The sequence below is a fragment of the Oncorhynchus masou genome, chromosome 23, assembly GCF_036934945.1.
Source record: "Oncorhynchus masou masou isolate Uvic2021 chromosome 23, UVic_Omas_1.1, whole genome shotgun sequence".
In the NCBI taxonomy this organism is placed as follows: Eukaryota; Metazoa; Chordata; class Actinopteri; order Salmoniformes; family Salmonidae; genus Oncorhynchus; species Oncorhynchus masou.
The window spans coordinates 64,404,208-64,420,037 of record NC_088234.1 but is presented as its reverse complement, the minus strand read 5'-3'; the positions used below and the strand labels follow the sequence as shown (position 1 = coordinate 64,420,037).

General features: G+C 43.0%; 1 protein-coding gene across 3 annotated transcripts in view; it reads right to left on the bottom strand.

Moving 5' to 3' along the window:
- LOC135511200 (uncharacterized) overlaps positions 1 to 15,830 on the bottom strand; it is a 43,627-nt gene that overhangs the window by 14,157 nt on the left and 13,640 nt on the right. For 2 of the 3 annotated variants that reach the window (XM_064932831.1, XM_064932830.1), the window contains exons 2-8: positions 10,026 to 10,108; positions 9,380 to 9,463; positions 9,228 to 9,284; positions 8,845 to 9,045; positions 8,452 to 8,568; positions 1,218 to 1,263; positions 991 to 1,081 (exon numbers count right to left, since the gene is read on the bottom strand). In XM_064932831.1, the coding sequence (XP_064788903.1) occupies positions 991 to 1,081; positions 1,218 to 1,263; positions 8,452 to 8,568; positions 8,845 to 9,045; positions 9,228 to 9,284; positions 9,380 to 9,463; positions 10,026 to 10,108 (679 nt within the window). The remainder of the gene's footprint in view (positions 1 to 990; positions 1,082 to 1,217; positions 1,264 to 8,451; positions 8,569 to 8,844; positions 9,046 to 9,227; positions 9,285 to 9,379; positions 9,464 to 10,025; positions 10,109 to 15,830) is intronic. The other variant, XM_064932832.1, reaches the window with a different exon arrangement.

Sequence of the window (15,830 nt, the reverse complement as noted above, 5' to 3'; positions counted from 1 at the left end):
CTGGTCGTGCTGTTTTCTAATATTTCTCTGTACAGCACCTGCGGTCTCGACCTCTCAATGCTCGGCTATGAAAAGCCAACTGACCTGTTACACCCTCGACAACCACTGTGATTGTTATTATTTGACCCTGCTAGTCATCTGTGAACGTTTGAACATATTGGCCATGTACTGTTATAATCTCCACCGGGAACAGCCAGAAGAGGACTGGCCACCCCTCAGAGCCTGGTTCCTCTCTAGGTTTCTTCCTAGGTTCTGGCCTTTCTAGGGAGTTTTTCCTAGCCACCGTGCTTCACATCTGCATTGCTTTCTGTTTGGGGTTTTAGGATGGGTTTCTGTATAGCACTGACATCTACTGATGTAAAATGGGCTTTATATCTACATTTGATTGATTGATAGGACAGCGACACATGCTTTGTTGTTTAGGCTTTGAAATTATACAATGAGTAGGAGGTTAAATTGTAGACTGTGAGCATTAATTTGTGGGTATTTTCAATCATATCGGGTGAACCGTTCAGAAATTACAGCATTTTTCGTACATTTTAGGGGAACAAAGGTATTTGGACAAATTCACTTATTTGTGTATTAAAGAAATATAAAGTTGAGTATTTGGTTCCATATTCCTAAAACACAATCACTACATCAAGCTTGTGTTTCAGATTATTTTGTGCCCAATAGAAATGAATGGTAATTAATGCAGTGTCATCTTGGAGTCACTTTTATTGTAAATAAGAATAGAATGTTTCTCAACACTTCTACATGAATGTGGATGCTACCATGATTACAGATAATCCTTAATGAATTGTGAATAAGTGAGTGAGAAAGTTAAGAGGCATAAATATAATACCCCCCAAAAATGCTAACCTCCCCTGTCACAACAAAAAAGGTGTCACTGTCCCAATACTTTTGGAGCTCACTGTAACTAGCGTATTGAGGTCAGAGGTCATGCGGTAGTAAGTGATATAATGCAGACATATAATGGTGTGACATTACCTGTAATCCTTTGGGTCGTATTTGATGGCTTCTGTAAACATAACGGCGGCCTGAGAATACTGGCCCTCCTGCACCAGTTTGATCCCTTTTTCTACAGGGCACATACACAGCCAGAGGCTCAAATGTACAAACAACATCTGAGCATGTTTGCACAGCAAGGTGTGTGTGTGTGCACCCGTATGTGTTTGAGGGTGTGTACAGAGAGTAGTATAAACGCACACACTCACCTGTCAACGAGGCGCTTCTCTTAGTCACAGCATCTGTTCCATTCACCTGAAGAAACCAGAACATGTTCCCAAAAAAAGTAAGGCAAATACATTAATTTGTTTGCATATTAGCTCCCTAGAGTTTGTCCTACCTAGGAAGATGTTTACTGTCACTGTAACCTGCAGCTCTAGGCCTGGGTTGCTGTTATAACATGCTAATTAGCACTTTGTGGAAAAGTGTTAGATAAAAAGGACGTAGGCCTAGGATACATATTTATATAATTTCCTAGAAAGTCAGTCACATCTTACTGATGTATCCTAGGCCTATGTATATATCCATACATACACATAAATAAAACTGTTGGTAACCTCTGACCCAGTGACACGACTGACCATGCTCTAGCCTGTGCACTGAGGCAGTGTATGTGTCTCTATGTATGTGTGTGTGAGACTATGCGAGGTCAAACAAACGTTCCAATAACTGTTTACCATGCCTTCCAGATGCAGAGTTCACCTCATCTTAGGGAGGGCATTGAACCTGCCACGGCCTACAGATATCAACACGATGGGAGACCAGATAAAAGCCTTTTTGCTTATTCATGAAAAGATTGTTGGAGTTAGACGAATAATATTTTTATACAAACATACAGTACCAGTCAAAAGTTGATAGGAGTTGATAGGCTTGAAGTCATAAACAGCGCAATGCTTGAAGCACATAGGCTTAATTATAACATAATAACACACAGAAATATGAGCCTTTGGTCATTAATATGGTCGAATCCGGAAACTATCATTTCGAAAACAAAACATTTATTCTTTCAGTGAAATACAGAACCGTTCCGTATTTTATCTAACGGGTGGCATCCCTAAGTCTAAATATTGCTGTTACATTGTACAACCTTCAATGTTAAGTCATAATTACGTAAAATTCTGACAAATTATTTCGCAACGAGCCAGGTGGCCCAAACTGTTGCATATACCCTGAATCTGCGTGCAATGAACGCAAGAGAAGTGACAATTTCACCTGGTTAATATTGCCTGCTCACCTGGATTTCTTTTAGCTAAATATGCAGGTTGAAAAATATACACTTCTGTGTATTGATTTTAAGAACGGGATTGATGTTTATGGTTAGGTAAAGTCGTGCAACGATTGTGCTTTTTTCGCAAATGCGCTTTTGTAAAATCATCCCCCGTTTGGTGAAGTTGGCTGTCTTTGTTAGGAAGAAATAGTCTTCACGCAGTTCGCAAACAAGCCAGGATGCCCAAACAGCTGCATATACCCTGACTCTGTTGCAAGAGAAGTGACACAATTTTCCTAGTTAAAAGAAATTAATCTTAGCAGGCAATATTAACTAAATATGCAGGTTTAAAAATATATACTTAAGTATTGATTTTAAGGAATGCATTGATGTTTATGGTTAGGTACACGTTGGAGCAACGACAGTCCTTTTTTGCGAATGCGCACCGCATTGATTAAATGCAGCTAAATAAACTGGTAATATCATCAACCATGTGTAGTTAACTAGTGATTATGATTGATTGATAGTTTTTTTTATAAGGTAAGTTTAATGCTAGCTAGCAGCTTACCTTGGCTTCTTACTGCATTCACGTAACAGGCAGGCTCCTCGTGGAGTGCAATGTAAGGCAGGTGGTTATAGCATTGGACTAGTTAACTGTAAGGTTGCAAGATTGAATCCCCGAGCTGACAAGGTAAAAATCTGTCGTTCTGCCCCTGAATAAGGCAGTTAACCCACCGTTCCTAGGCCATCATTGAAAATAAGAATGTGTTCTTAACTGACTTGCCTAGTTAAATAAAGGTGTAAAATTATTATAATTAAAATTATTGTAAAATAATTATAATTAAAATTATTGTAAAATAATTAAAATTATTATTATTATCTGCCAAATTGGTGTCCAAAAATACAGATTTTCGATTGTTATGAAAACTTGAAATCGGACCCAATTAATCAGCCATTCCGATTAATCGGTCGACCTCTGGTACCTACAGTGCCTTGCGAAAGTATTCGGCCCCCTTGAACTTTGCGACCATTTGCCACATTTCAGGCTTCAAACATAAAGATATAAAACTGTATTTTTTTGTGAAGAATCAACAACAAGTGGGACACAATCATGAAGTGGAACGACATTTATTGGATATTTTAAACTTTTTTAATAAATCAAAAACAAAAATTGGGCATCATTTATTGGATATTTTAAACTTTTTTAATAAATCAAAAACAAAAATTGGGCATCATTTATTTTTTTAAATTTTATTTTACCAGGCAAGTCAGCTAAGAACACATTCTTATTTTCAATGACGGCCTGGGAACAGTGGGTTAACTGCCTGTTCAGGGGCCTTGTCAGCTCGGAGGTTTGAACTCACAACCTTCCGGTTACTAGTCCAACGCTCTAACCACTAGGCTACCCTGCCGCCCCGTCTTGAAGAGGGCACGACAAAACCTTTTCCCCCTCAGGAGACGGAAAAGATTTGGCATGGGTCTCCAGATCCTCAAAACGTTATACAGCTGCATCATCGAGAGCATCCTGACCGGTTGCGTCACCGCCTGGTATGGCAACTGCTCAACATCTGACCGTAAGGCACTACAAAGGGTGGTGCGTACGGCCCAGTACATCGAGGCCAATATTCCTGCCATTCAGGACCTCTATACCAGGTGGTGTCAGAGGAAAGCCCATGAAATTGTCAGTGACTCCAGTCACCCAAGTTATAGACTGTTTTCTCTGCTACCGCACAGCAAGCGGTACCGGAGCGCCAAGTCTAGGACCAAAATGCTCATAAACAGCTTCTACTCCCAAGCCAGAAGACTGATGAAAAATGTATCACATAGCCTCCGGACTATTACATTGACAACCCCTCCCCCTCCATTTGTTTTGTACACTGCTGCTACTAGCTGTTTATAATCTATGCATAGTCACTTCACCCCTACCTACAGTGCCTTGCGAAAGTATTCGGCCCCCTTGAACTTTGCAACCTTTTGCCACATTTCAGGCTTCAAACATAAAGATATAAAACTGTATTTTTTTGTGAAGAATCAACAACAAATGGGACACAATCATGAAGTGGAACGACATTTATTGGATATTTCAAACTTTTTTAACAAATCAAAAACTGAAAAATTGGGAGTGCAAAATTATTCAGCCCCTTTACTTTCAGTGCAGCAAACTCTCTCCAGAAGTTCAGTGAGGATCTCTGAATGATCCAATGTTGACCTAAATGACTAATGATGATAAATACAATCCACCTGTGTGTAATCAAGTCCGCCGTGTCTTTGTGAAACGCAGAGTAGGTAAACGGAGGTAAACGTTGTGATGGTGCGATGGTGCTTTGCTGGTGACACTGTCAGTGATTTATTTCGAATTCAAGGCACACTTAACCAGCATGGCTGCCACAGCATTCTGCAGCGATACACCATCTCATCTGATTTGCGCTTAGTGGGACTATCATTTGTTTTGCAACAGGATAATGACCCAACACACCTCCAGGCTGTATAAGGGCTATTTGACCAGGGAGGAGAGTGATGGAGTGCTGCATCCGATGATCTGGCCTCCACAATCAACCGACCTCAACCCAGTTGAGATGGTTTGGGATGAGTTGGACCGCAGAGGGAAGCAAAAGCAGCCAACAAGTGCTCAGCATATGTGAAAACTCCTTCAGACTGTTGGAAAAGCATTCCAGGTAAAGCTTGTGGAGAGAATGCCAAGTGTGCAAAGCTGTCATCAAGGCAAAGGGTGGCTACTTTGAAAAATCTCAAATATGAAATACTTTTTTGGTTACTTCATGATAGCATGTGTGTTATTTTATAGTTTTGATGTCTTCACTATTATTCTACAATGTAGAAAATAGTAAAAATAAACTAAAACCCTTGAATGAGTAGGTGCGTCCAAACTTTTGACTTGTACTGTATGTCTCAGCTACCATTACACAACAACTGCGTTTCTTGGACATACCAGTCATTTACAATTCAACCGAGAGTGGCGGAAGTGAAATGTTACAATTGAACATAACAGACTGCAGGGCAGTGTTAATTTTGTCAACAATAACTATGAAGAAAAATATTAGTCAACTACCTGTTTTTCCCTGATGAAAACTAATGACAAAAACGAAATTGTTGCGTTTATATTTTTGTTCAGCATATTGTCATCAACTATACCAATCAAAAGAACTTTTCTTACTGGAAAATGATACATCATTAGACACATGGAATGTTCCAGAGGACAATCCAAAAAAGAGAAGTGGCAATTTAGAATGATAGTAAAAGGTGCTAACACAGATTTTCTTTCAATCATCACATCAATTAGTTCCTATTTTAACCATTTTGAGATGTAAAAAATGCTCCTGGGCACAATTTAACACAGCACTCTAGACTAAGGCATCCAATTGACCCCTGGTATCCCCTATTACAGTTAGCCATCAACACTCCTACTACTGACAGCAACCTATTGCCAACCCTCCTACCACAGTAAATAGCTACTGTACCTCACTATCCTTAGCCCCCACACTCCTACCACAGTGAATAGCTACTGTACCTCACTATCCTTAGCCCCCACACTCCTACCACAGTGAATAGCTACTGTACCTCACTATCCTTAGCCCCCACACTCCTACCACAGTGAATAGCTACTGTACCTCACTATCCTTAGCCCCCACACTCCTACCACAGTGAATAGCTACTGTACCTCACTATCCTTAGCCCCAACCCTCCTACCACAGTGAATAGCTACTGTACCTCACTATCCTTAGCCCCAACCCTCCTACCACAGTGAATAGCTACTGTACCTCACTATCCATAGCCCCCACACTCCTACCACAGTAAATAGCTACTGTACCTCACTATCCTTAGCCCCAACCCTCCTACCACAGTAAATAGCTACTGTACCTCACTATCCTTAGCCCCAACCCTCCTACCACAGTAAATAGCTACTGTACCTCACTATCCTTAGCCCCAACCCTCCTACCACAGTAAATAGCTACTGTACCTCACTATCCTTAGCCCCAACCCTCCTACCACAGTAAATAGCTACTGTACCTCACTATCCTTAGCCCCAACCCTCCTACCACAGTAAATAGCTACTGTACCTCACTATCCTTAGCCCCAACCCTCCTACCACAGTAAATAGCTACTGTACCTCACTATCCTTAGCCCCAACCCTCCTACCACAGTAAATAGCTACTGTACCTCACTATCCTTAGCCCCAACCCTCCTACCACAGTAAATAGCTACTGTACCTCACTATCCTTAGCCCCAACCCTCCTACCACAGTGAATAGCTACAGTACCTCGCTATCCTTAGCCCCAACCCTCCTACCACAGTGAATAGCTACTGTACCTCACTATCCTTAGCCCCAACCCTCCTACCACAGTGAATAGCTACAGTACCTCGCTATCCTTAGCCCCAACCCTCCTACCACAGTGAATAGCTACTGTACCTCACTATCCTTAGCCCCAACCCTCCTACCACAGTAAATAGTTACTGTACCTCGCTATCCTTAGCCCCCACACTCCTACCACAGTAAATAGTTACTGTACCTCACTATTCTTAGCCCCCACACTCCTACCACAGTAAATAGTTACTGTACCTCGCTATCCTTAGCCCCCACACTCCTACCACAGTAAATAGTTACTGTACCTCGCTATCCTTAGCCCCCACACTCCTACCACAGTAAATAGTTACTGTACCTCGCTATCCTTAGCCCCCACACTCCTACCACAGTAAATAGTTACTGTACCTCGCTATCCTTAGCCCCCACACTCCTACCACAGTAAATAGTTACTGTACCTCACTATCCTTAGCCCCCACACTCCTACCACAGTAAATAGTTACTGTACCTCGCTATCCTTAGCCCCCACACTCCTACCACAGTAAATAGTTACTGTACCTCGCTATCCTTAGCCCCCACACTCCTACCACAGTAAATAGTTACTGTACCTCGCTATCCTTAGCCCCCACACTCCTACCACAGTAAATAGTTACTGTACCTCGCTATCCTTAGCCCCCACACTCCTACCACAGTAAATAGTTACTGTACCTCGCTATCCTTAGCCCCCACACTCCTACCACAGTAAATAGTTACTGTACCTCGCTATCCTTAGCCCCCACACTCCTACCACAGTAAATAGTTACTGTACCTCGCTATCCTTAGCCCCCACACTCCTACCACAGTAAATAGTTACTGTACCTCACTATTCTTAGCCCCCACACTCCTACCACAGTAAATAGTTACTGTACCTCGCTATCCTTAGCCCCAACCCTCCTACCACAGTAAATAGTTACTGTACCTCACTATCCTTAGCCCCCACACTCCTACCACAGTAAATAGTTACTGTACCTCGCTATCCTTAGCCCCCACACTCCTACCACAGTAAATAGTTACTGTACCTCGCTATCCTTAGCCCCCACACTCCTACCACAGTAAATAGTTACTGTACCTCACTATCCTTAGCCCCAACCCTCCTACCACAGTAAATAGTTACTGTACCTCGCTATCCTTAGCCCCCACACTCCTACCACAGTAAATAGTTACTGTACCTCGCTATCCTTAGCCCCCACACTCCTACCACAGTAAATAGTTACTGTACCTCGCTATCCTTAGCCCCCACACTCCTACCACAGTAAATAGTTACTGTACCTAGCTATCCTTAGCCCCCACACTCCTACCACAGTAAACAGCTACTGTACCTCGCTATCCTTAGACCCCGACCCCACACTCCTACCACGGTAAATAGTGACTGTACCTCGCTATCCTTAGCCCCAACATTCCTACCACAGGTAATAGTTACTGTACCACACTATCCTTAGCCCTGACACTACCACCAGAGCAGACAGTTAGCCATCAACACTTAGTGCAGACAGCAAGTAATCACCAACACTGCTATAACAGCTATCAAACAGCAAGCTTTTACCAACTAGCTAGCTACCTAGCTATCCTTAGCCCCAACAACACTTCTACAATGCAGTGACTTCTAGATGGCAAGATATCCTAAGTCTCACAGCAGACAGCACAGCAGACAGCTGTGCTGACAGCTATCATCAACACTCCTACCACAGAAACATCTTTATTCCCAACAACACTTCTACCAGTGTAACTTCTAAGTAGCTAGCTAGCTATCGTTGCCACAACAACTCTTACAGACAGACATCAACAAAACACCCATCTAGCTAGATATCCTGGCTAGCACCACTCTTACCATAGCAACTAGCCAGCAAGGTAGATATCCCAAAGCTCACGGTCCACTTACCTCTCTGGTTCTGCCCTCATTCTCCTTGGACTTGCGCCCAGGTTTGGTCCAGCCTTTTGGCCTGATGTGGCTAGCAGCGTTGGCAAAGAATGCACTGCTCACATCCCACTCAGGTTCCTGCAGTAGAGAGACAAAAATAAAGAAATCATATGTGTGAGAGAGAGAGTAGTTTACTAAAAAGGTACCCATCAGCGTGTATTAAGACTCTTCAAGTAGAGACGGCTCCCCTAAACTAGCCTGGGTAGCTTCCCAGACTGTTTCTTGACTCAACAACACTACATAATTGGCCTGGTTCCACCTCAGTTCCACCTATAGTCATTGTCACAGACAGCATAAACAGACCTGGGACCAGGCTCTTAAGCCATTGCCAAGATGGAGTCAATCTATCCCTACCTCTTCAGAGTGTCGTGCAGCGGTCTTCTGGGGTCCTTTAGTCCCCGAGGGGGCTGGGGATGGGGCGGGAGGCTCCTTGGAGCAAGGAATGGCTGCTCTATCCTCTTTTTCTTCTTCTTGCTCCTCCTCCTCAAGCTCAGAATCGCTCTCCTCTGCTTCCTCCTCAGATTCACCACCATCATCATACTCATCTTCAGCGTCCTGGTAAACACACACAGTTAGAGAGAGCATATTATAACCTAGCTGGAATGCCAACTGTCCATTCCTTTTTATAACAACCATTCCTCTCTATACATTCCTTTTTTCGATTACTGCAAATTAGGGTGCTAATCGTCATGATTCAGATTCATTTAGAAGACATGTAATATTGGTTTGTAGCTTACCTGCTCGGGGCTCTCAGGCATCTTCACCTGCTCCAGCTTCTTGCGCTCCCGTTGACGCTGAGAGAAACAGCATCACGCATCAGGAATACACATGACTATGTTGTTCACTCTGGCTCAGGAGGAGTAGGTGTGTGTGTGCACGTGTTGCTCACCTTCCTCTTGGCTCTGCGTCGCTCCACTCTGCGTTTGGCCTTCTCCTCCTCACTCAGACTGTCATCCCCACTGATGTCCTGTTCCTTAAAGACATTATCTGGTACTACTGTATACTTTCTAGCCAGTAGTTCTGAAAGTAGTGCTCACGAACCGTAAGGGGTCCTCGAAAATTACATTCTACGTCACATTTGTGCAGATGTGTGTACCACATCATTGCTCTCCCTCTACTGTGTGTGCGCAACACTTGTTGGCTGTCACTCAAATGCTGAGGGACTGAAGCTCATTGGCTAGAAGTCAAATTGCTAGGAGGCTGGTAGCCGTGGGGGAAAATGTAGGGGAAAATGGTGCAGCACAGCTCCCAGAAAAAACGTTGCTTTGAAACTAGGGATTTCGTGGCTAATTGAGGTAAGACAGTAATTCCGCTCATAGATTATGCATGTATGAACTACACATTGGCACATCCAGCACAAAGCGGGAGGTTAAAGTCATCGCCTAAGTTCCAGAGCATGCCATTTAACTTTAAGACCTCGACCACATACATTGTCCTTCAGTGTAACATGTTCTTGATAGTGTCACATTATTTTCAGGAAAATCATTCGTATGGAGATTCCTGCAAAAAATATGATTTGAAGATGATTACCTTACCTGAGACAGTGTGACGTCATCGGTGGGGTCAGGGGTCACTACGCCACACTCCATCTCCTCCTGGCCCTGGGCACTGGGGGCTTCTGGACAAAAAACAAAAACATACGAGTGTACAAAACATTAGGAACAACCTAATATTGAGTTGAACCCCCATTTGCCCTCAGAACAGCCTCAATTAATCAGGGCATGGACTACAAAGTGTTGAAAACATTCTACAGGGATGCTGGCACATGTTGACTCCAATGCTTCCTTTCCTCAGTTGTTTCAAGTTAGCTGGATATCCTTTGGGTGGTGGACCATTGTTGATACACACGGGAAACTGTTCAGCGTGAAAAACTCAGCAGCGTTGCAGTTCTTGACACACTCAAACCTGTGCGCCTGCACCTGCTACCATACCCCGTTCAAATGCACATCAATATTTTGTCTTGCCCATTCACCCTCTGAATGGAACACATAGATAATCCATGTCTCAATTGTCTCAAGGCTTAAAAGTCCTTCTTTAACCTGTCTCCTCCCGTTTATCTACACTGATTGAAGTGGATTTAACAAGTGACATCAATAAAGAATCATAGCTTTCACCTGGATTCAGGTGGTCAGTCTATGTCACGGAAAGAGTAGATGTTCCTAATGTGTACATCAGGGTTCTAATTCATACGTTACATGCTCAAAGAGGTAAGCCAATCAATGTCTGAAATAGAGAATTGGTTGAAACCTAGCTAACATTAACAGAACTGTGCGGTCCGATACAGGCTTGAACCAGGTCACGGCTTCGCTGACATCGGATTCAAGTCAGTCTGTCACGCACATAAGTCTAACGACTGAACAGTTCCTTCTGCAAAAGGAGAAGTGAGAATATATATTTTTTTAAATATTGTTTATGGTCAAAGCCTTAAAACAGGGGTGTCAATTTCATTCCATGGAGGGCCTAGTGTCTGCTGGTTTTTGTTTTTTATCCTGTCAATTAAGACAGAGACAATTAGATGAGGGAAGTTCCTTACTAACAAGTGACCATAATTATCAATCAAGTCCAAGGGAGGGGCGCAGAAACTCTGCCCTCTGTGGAATGAGTTTGACATGTGTCTTACACTGACAGGATTCAATCTTCTGTGTTTTACATTTAAAGCTCTGAATTCCGATGAACCAAAACGAGGATTTTAAAAATGAAGAAGTGAAACAGCTGTCAAGAGGTGTACATGTGACTTCCCTAGAAATACCGCGCATTCGGAAAGTATTCAGACCTTGACTTCTTCCACAGCCTTATTCTAAAAATGATTAAATTGTTTTTTCCCCATCAACCTACACACAATACTCCATCATTTGGGAAATGTATAAAAAAATACTCAACTGAAATATACATAAATATTCAGACCCTTTACTCAGTACTTTGTTGAAGGACCTTTGGAAACGATTACAGCCTCAAGTCTTCTTGGGTATGCCGCAACAAGCTTGACACTCCTGTATTTTGGGAATTTCTAACATTCTTCTCTGCATATCCCTTTCAAACTCTGTCAAGTTGGATGGGGAGCATCGCAGCACAGCTATTTTCAGGTATCTCCTGAAAATAGGATGTTCGATCGGGTTCAATTCCGGGGTCTGGCTCGGCCACTCAAGAACATTCAGGAACTTGTCCCGAAGCCACTCATGCGTCGTCTCTGCTGTGTGCTTAGGGTCATTGTCCTGTTTGCCGGTGAACATTCGCCCCCAGTCTGAGGTCCTGACTCCCAGTCCCTGCCGTTGAAAAAAAATCCCCACAGCATCATGCTGCCACCACCATGATGCACTGTAGGGATGGAGCCAGGTTCACTCCAGACGTGACGCTTGGCATTCAGGCCAAAGAATTCAATCTTTCATCAGACCAGAGAATCTTGTTTCTCATAGTCAGAGTCCTTTAGGTGCCTTTTGGCATAATCCAAGCGGGCTGCCATGTACCTTTAACTGAGGAGTGGCTTCTGTTCGGTCACTCTACCATAATGGCCTAATTGGTGGTGCTGCAGAGATGGTTATCCTTCTCGAAGGTTCTCCCAAGTACAGTGAAGCTCTATTAGAGTGACCATCGGGTTCTTGGTCACCTCCCTGACCAAGGCCCTTTCCCCCCCGATTGCTCAGCTCCAAGGAGAGCTGGCCGCCCGGTGGTTCCAAACTCCTTCCATTTTATAATGATGGATTCTACTGTGTTCTTGGGGAACTTCAATGCTGCAGAAATGTTTGGGTACCCTTCCCCAGATCTGTGCCTTAACACAAACCTGTCTCGGAGCTCTACGGACAATTCCTTCGACCTCATGGCTTAGTTTTTGTTCTGACATGAACTGTCAAATGAGGGAGCTTAGGTGTGTGCTTTTCCAAATCCTGTCCAATCAATTGAATTTACCACAGGTGGACTCCAATCAAGTTGGAGAAACATCAAGGATGATCAATGGAAACAGGATGCACCTGAGCTCAATATTGGGTCTCAAGGCAAAGGGTCTGAATAATTATACAAATAAATGTGCAAACTTTTTTTTAAACTGTTTTTTCGCTTTGTCATGTATTTTTTCTTCTTCTTTCATGTATTTTAGAATAAAGCTGTAATGTAACAAAATGTCTGAATACTTTCCAAATGCACTGTATGCCTGGCTGTGACACCAATCTGTGCCTTCCCACAACTTCGTCCCTGAGTTTGTTTTTTGTTTTTAAGATCCTTGGTGCTCTGATTGAGTGTTTGCTTTGCAAGTCACTACTAGCAGACTGAACCTACAGGAACTGCTGAATGAATCCTGAAATCATGTGAATCAATACAATTTAACACAGGTTGAGGCCAATAAACTTGGTGTGTGATTCTGAATGTGATTGGTTAGCCCTGAGCTAATTTAGGATTGCTATTACAAGGTGGGTGGACGCTTACAGTAAACAACCAAGCTATTCCATTTATTGATTTTCAAAAGAGTACATAAAAAAATGTCACTTGTGCGGTAGGATGTGTAGATCAAAGGGTGTTAAGTACACTGCTCAAAAAAATCAAGGGAACACTAAAATAACACATCCTAGATCTGAATGAATGAAATATTCTTATTAAATACTTTTTTCCTTTACATAGTTGAATGTGCTGAGAACAAAATGACACAAAAATGATCAATGGAAATCAAATTTATCAACCCATGGAGGTCTGGATTTGGAGTCACACTCAAAATTAAAGTGGAAAACCACACTACAGGCTGATCTAACTTTGATGTAATGTCCTTAAAACAAGTCAAAATGAGGCTCAGTAGTGTGTGTGGCCTCCACGTGCCTGTATGACCTCCCTACAACACCTGGGCATGCTCCTGATGACTAAAGCATCCGCCAACTCCTGGACAGTCTGTGGTGCAACGTGGCGTTGGTGGATGGAGCGAGACATGATGTCCCAGATGTGCTAATTGGATTCAGCTTTGGGGAACGGGCGGGCCAGTCCATAGCATCAATGCCTTCCTCTTGCAGGAACTGCTGACACACTCCAGCCACATGAGATCTAGCATTGTCTTGCATTAGGAGGAACCCAGGGCCAACCGCACCAGCATATGGTCTCACAAGGGGTCTGAGGATCTCATCTCGGTACCTAATGGCAGTCAGGCTACCTCTGGCGAGCACATGGAGGGCTGTGCGGCCCCCCAAAGAAATGCCACCCCACACCATGACTGACCCACCGCCAAACCGGTCATGCTGGAGGATGTTGCAGGCAGCATAACGTTCTCCACGGCGTCTCCAGACTCTGTCACTTCTGTCACGTGCTCAGTGTGAACCTGCTTTCATCTGTGAAGAGCACAGGGCACCAGTGGCGAATTTGCCAATCTTGGTGTTTTCTGGCAAATACCAAACGTCCTGCACGGTGTTGGGCTGTAAGCACAACCCCCGCCTGTGGACGTCGGGCCCTCACACCATCCTCATGGAGTCTGTTTCTGACCGTTTGAGCAGACACATGCACATTTGTGGCCTGCTGGAGGTCATTTTGCAGGGATCTGGCAGTGCTCCTCCTGCTCCTCCTTGCACAAAGGCAGAGGTAGTGGTCCTGCTGCTGGGTTGTTGCCCTCCTACGGCCTCCTCCACGTCTCCTGATGTACTGGCCTGTCTCCTGGTAGCGCCTCCATGCTCTGGACACTACGCTGACAGACATAGCAAACCTTCTTGCCACAGCTTGCATTGATGTGCCATCCTGGATGAGCTGCACTACCTGAGCCACTTGTGTGGGTTGTAGACTCCGTCTCATGCTACCACTTGAGTGAAAGCACCGCCAGCATTCAAAAGTGACCAAAACATCAGCCAGGAAGCATAGGAACTGAGAAGTGGTCTGTGATCACCCCCTGCAGAACCACTCCTTTATTGGGGATGTCTTGCTAATTACCTATAATTTCCACCTGTTGTGTATTTCATTTGCACAACAGCAGTGTTGCTTCCTAAGTAGACAGTTAGATTTCACAGAAGTGTGATTGACTTGGAGTTACATTGTGTTGTTTAAGTGTTCCCTTTATTTTTTGGAGCAGTGTATTTTGTATTTTAATTCCAGGCTATAAGGCAACAAAAGGTGAACATTTTGAAAGGGAGTGTAGACTTTCTATAGGAACTGTATTTTTAGCTTTGGATCATTTGTTTCTGCCTTGTGTAAGTTTTAGATACATTGGCTTGTGCCTTGAAATTCCGTTACCAAAATCCCACTCATCTTTAAGATATGTTCTAATTTCTCTCCCTCATGAGGGACAATAATGAAAGTTAACAGAAGTAACAAGTAAAGGTAGACCTATCAATTAGTTAGTGTTTTTACTGATATACATTTGTGTTATAAATTATTAAGTAAAATAAAATGTATTTGTCACATGCTTCATAAACAACAGGTGCTGTGAAATAGTTATGGGTCCTTCATCAACAATGCAGAGTTATGATAGTGATTAAAATCACCAAAATCAGTAACGGATTTCTGCAATTGAATTGGCTACAATGGGAAATCATAGAAGTCAAACCACAGTTGGGATCACAGGTTTGGACAGCACAGTAGAGCAGAGTATTAGTTCAGTACAGCACAGTACACAGTAGGGCACACAAGTTGAGAACACTATAATGTACTGTACTATACTTTACTGTGATGAAGTGTACTGTACTGTGCTCAACTGTACTGATCTCTACCGTGCTGTACGTTGATGTTCAAACTTGTGAAACATTGACATCTATGATTGTTTCAGATTTGGTCCGGAACAACAAAATGTGGTCTTGTTTGAGAGCAGAGCTCATTAAAATAATAGCCAGTGTGTAGAATAATACCCAGATATGCAAAGGAAGATATTTCATATGTATACTTTAGTGTACCTATTTAGGATACATCACCATGAAGAGAATGACATTCATATCCATAATTATGCATTTCTATGTTGTACAGATCAGGGAGCCATGGTGAAATTCCGTTACCGGGTGTAAATCCACTTCACTTACTCAATAAACCAAATAGATTTTTTTCAATGTCAAGGTGTGGTGTCATAGATGACACCCCATTGTTTTGGCTGACATCGTTGCATCTTAACTCAGAGCAGATATTTAACAGAGTTTTTTTCTTTTTTTAATTGAGGGATTTTACAGAAATTCTGTTACCAAAATGTGCATCTGCACAGTTCTTCCAGTAAGTGTGTTTCTGTAAAAAATGTCAATGTACATTGTTAAAAGGAGTCATTGTGCATAGAGTTGTATGGTTTGTTAAACTTTTAAATCAATGGTTTTTGTTTGGTATACATTCTCAGTGAAAAATCTGTCCTTCACTGGGCAACAAAAACCATGGTTATGCACTGGACAGTTGACACAAAACAGAGT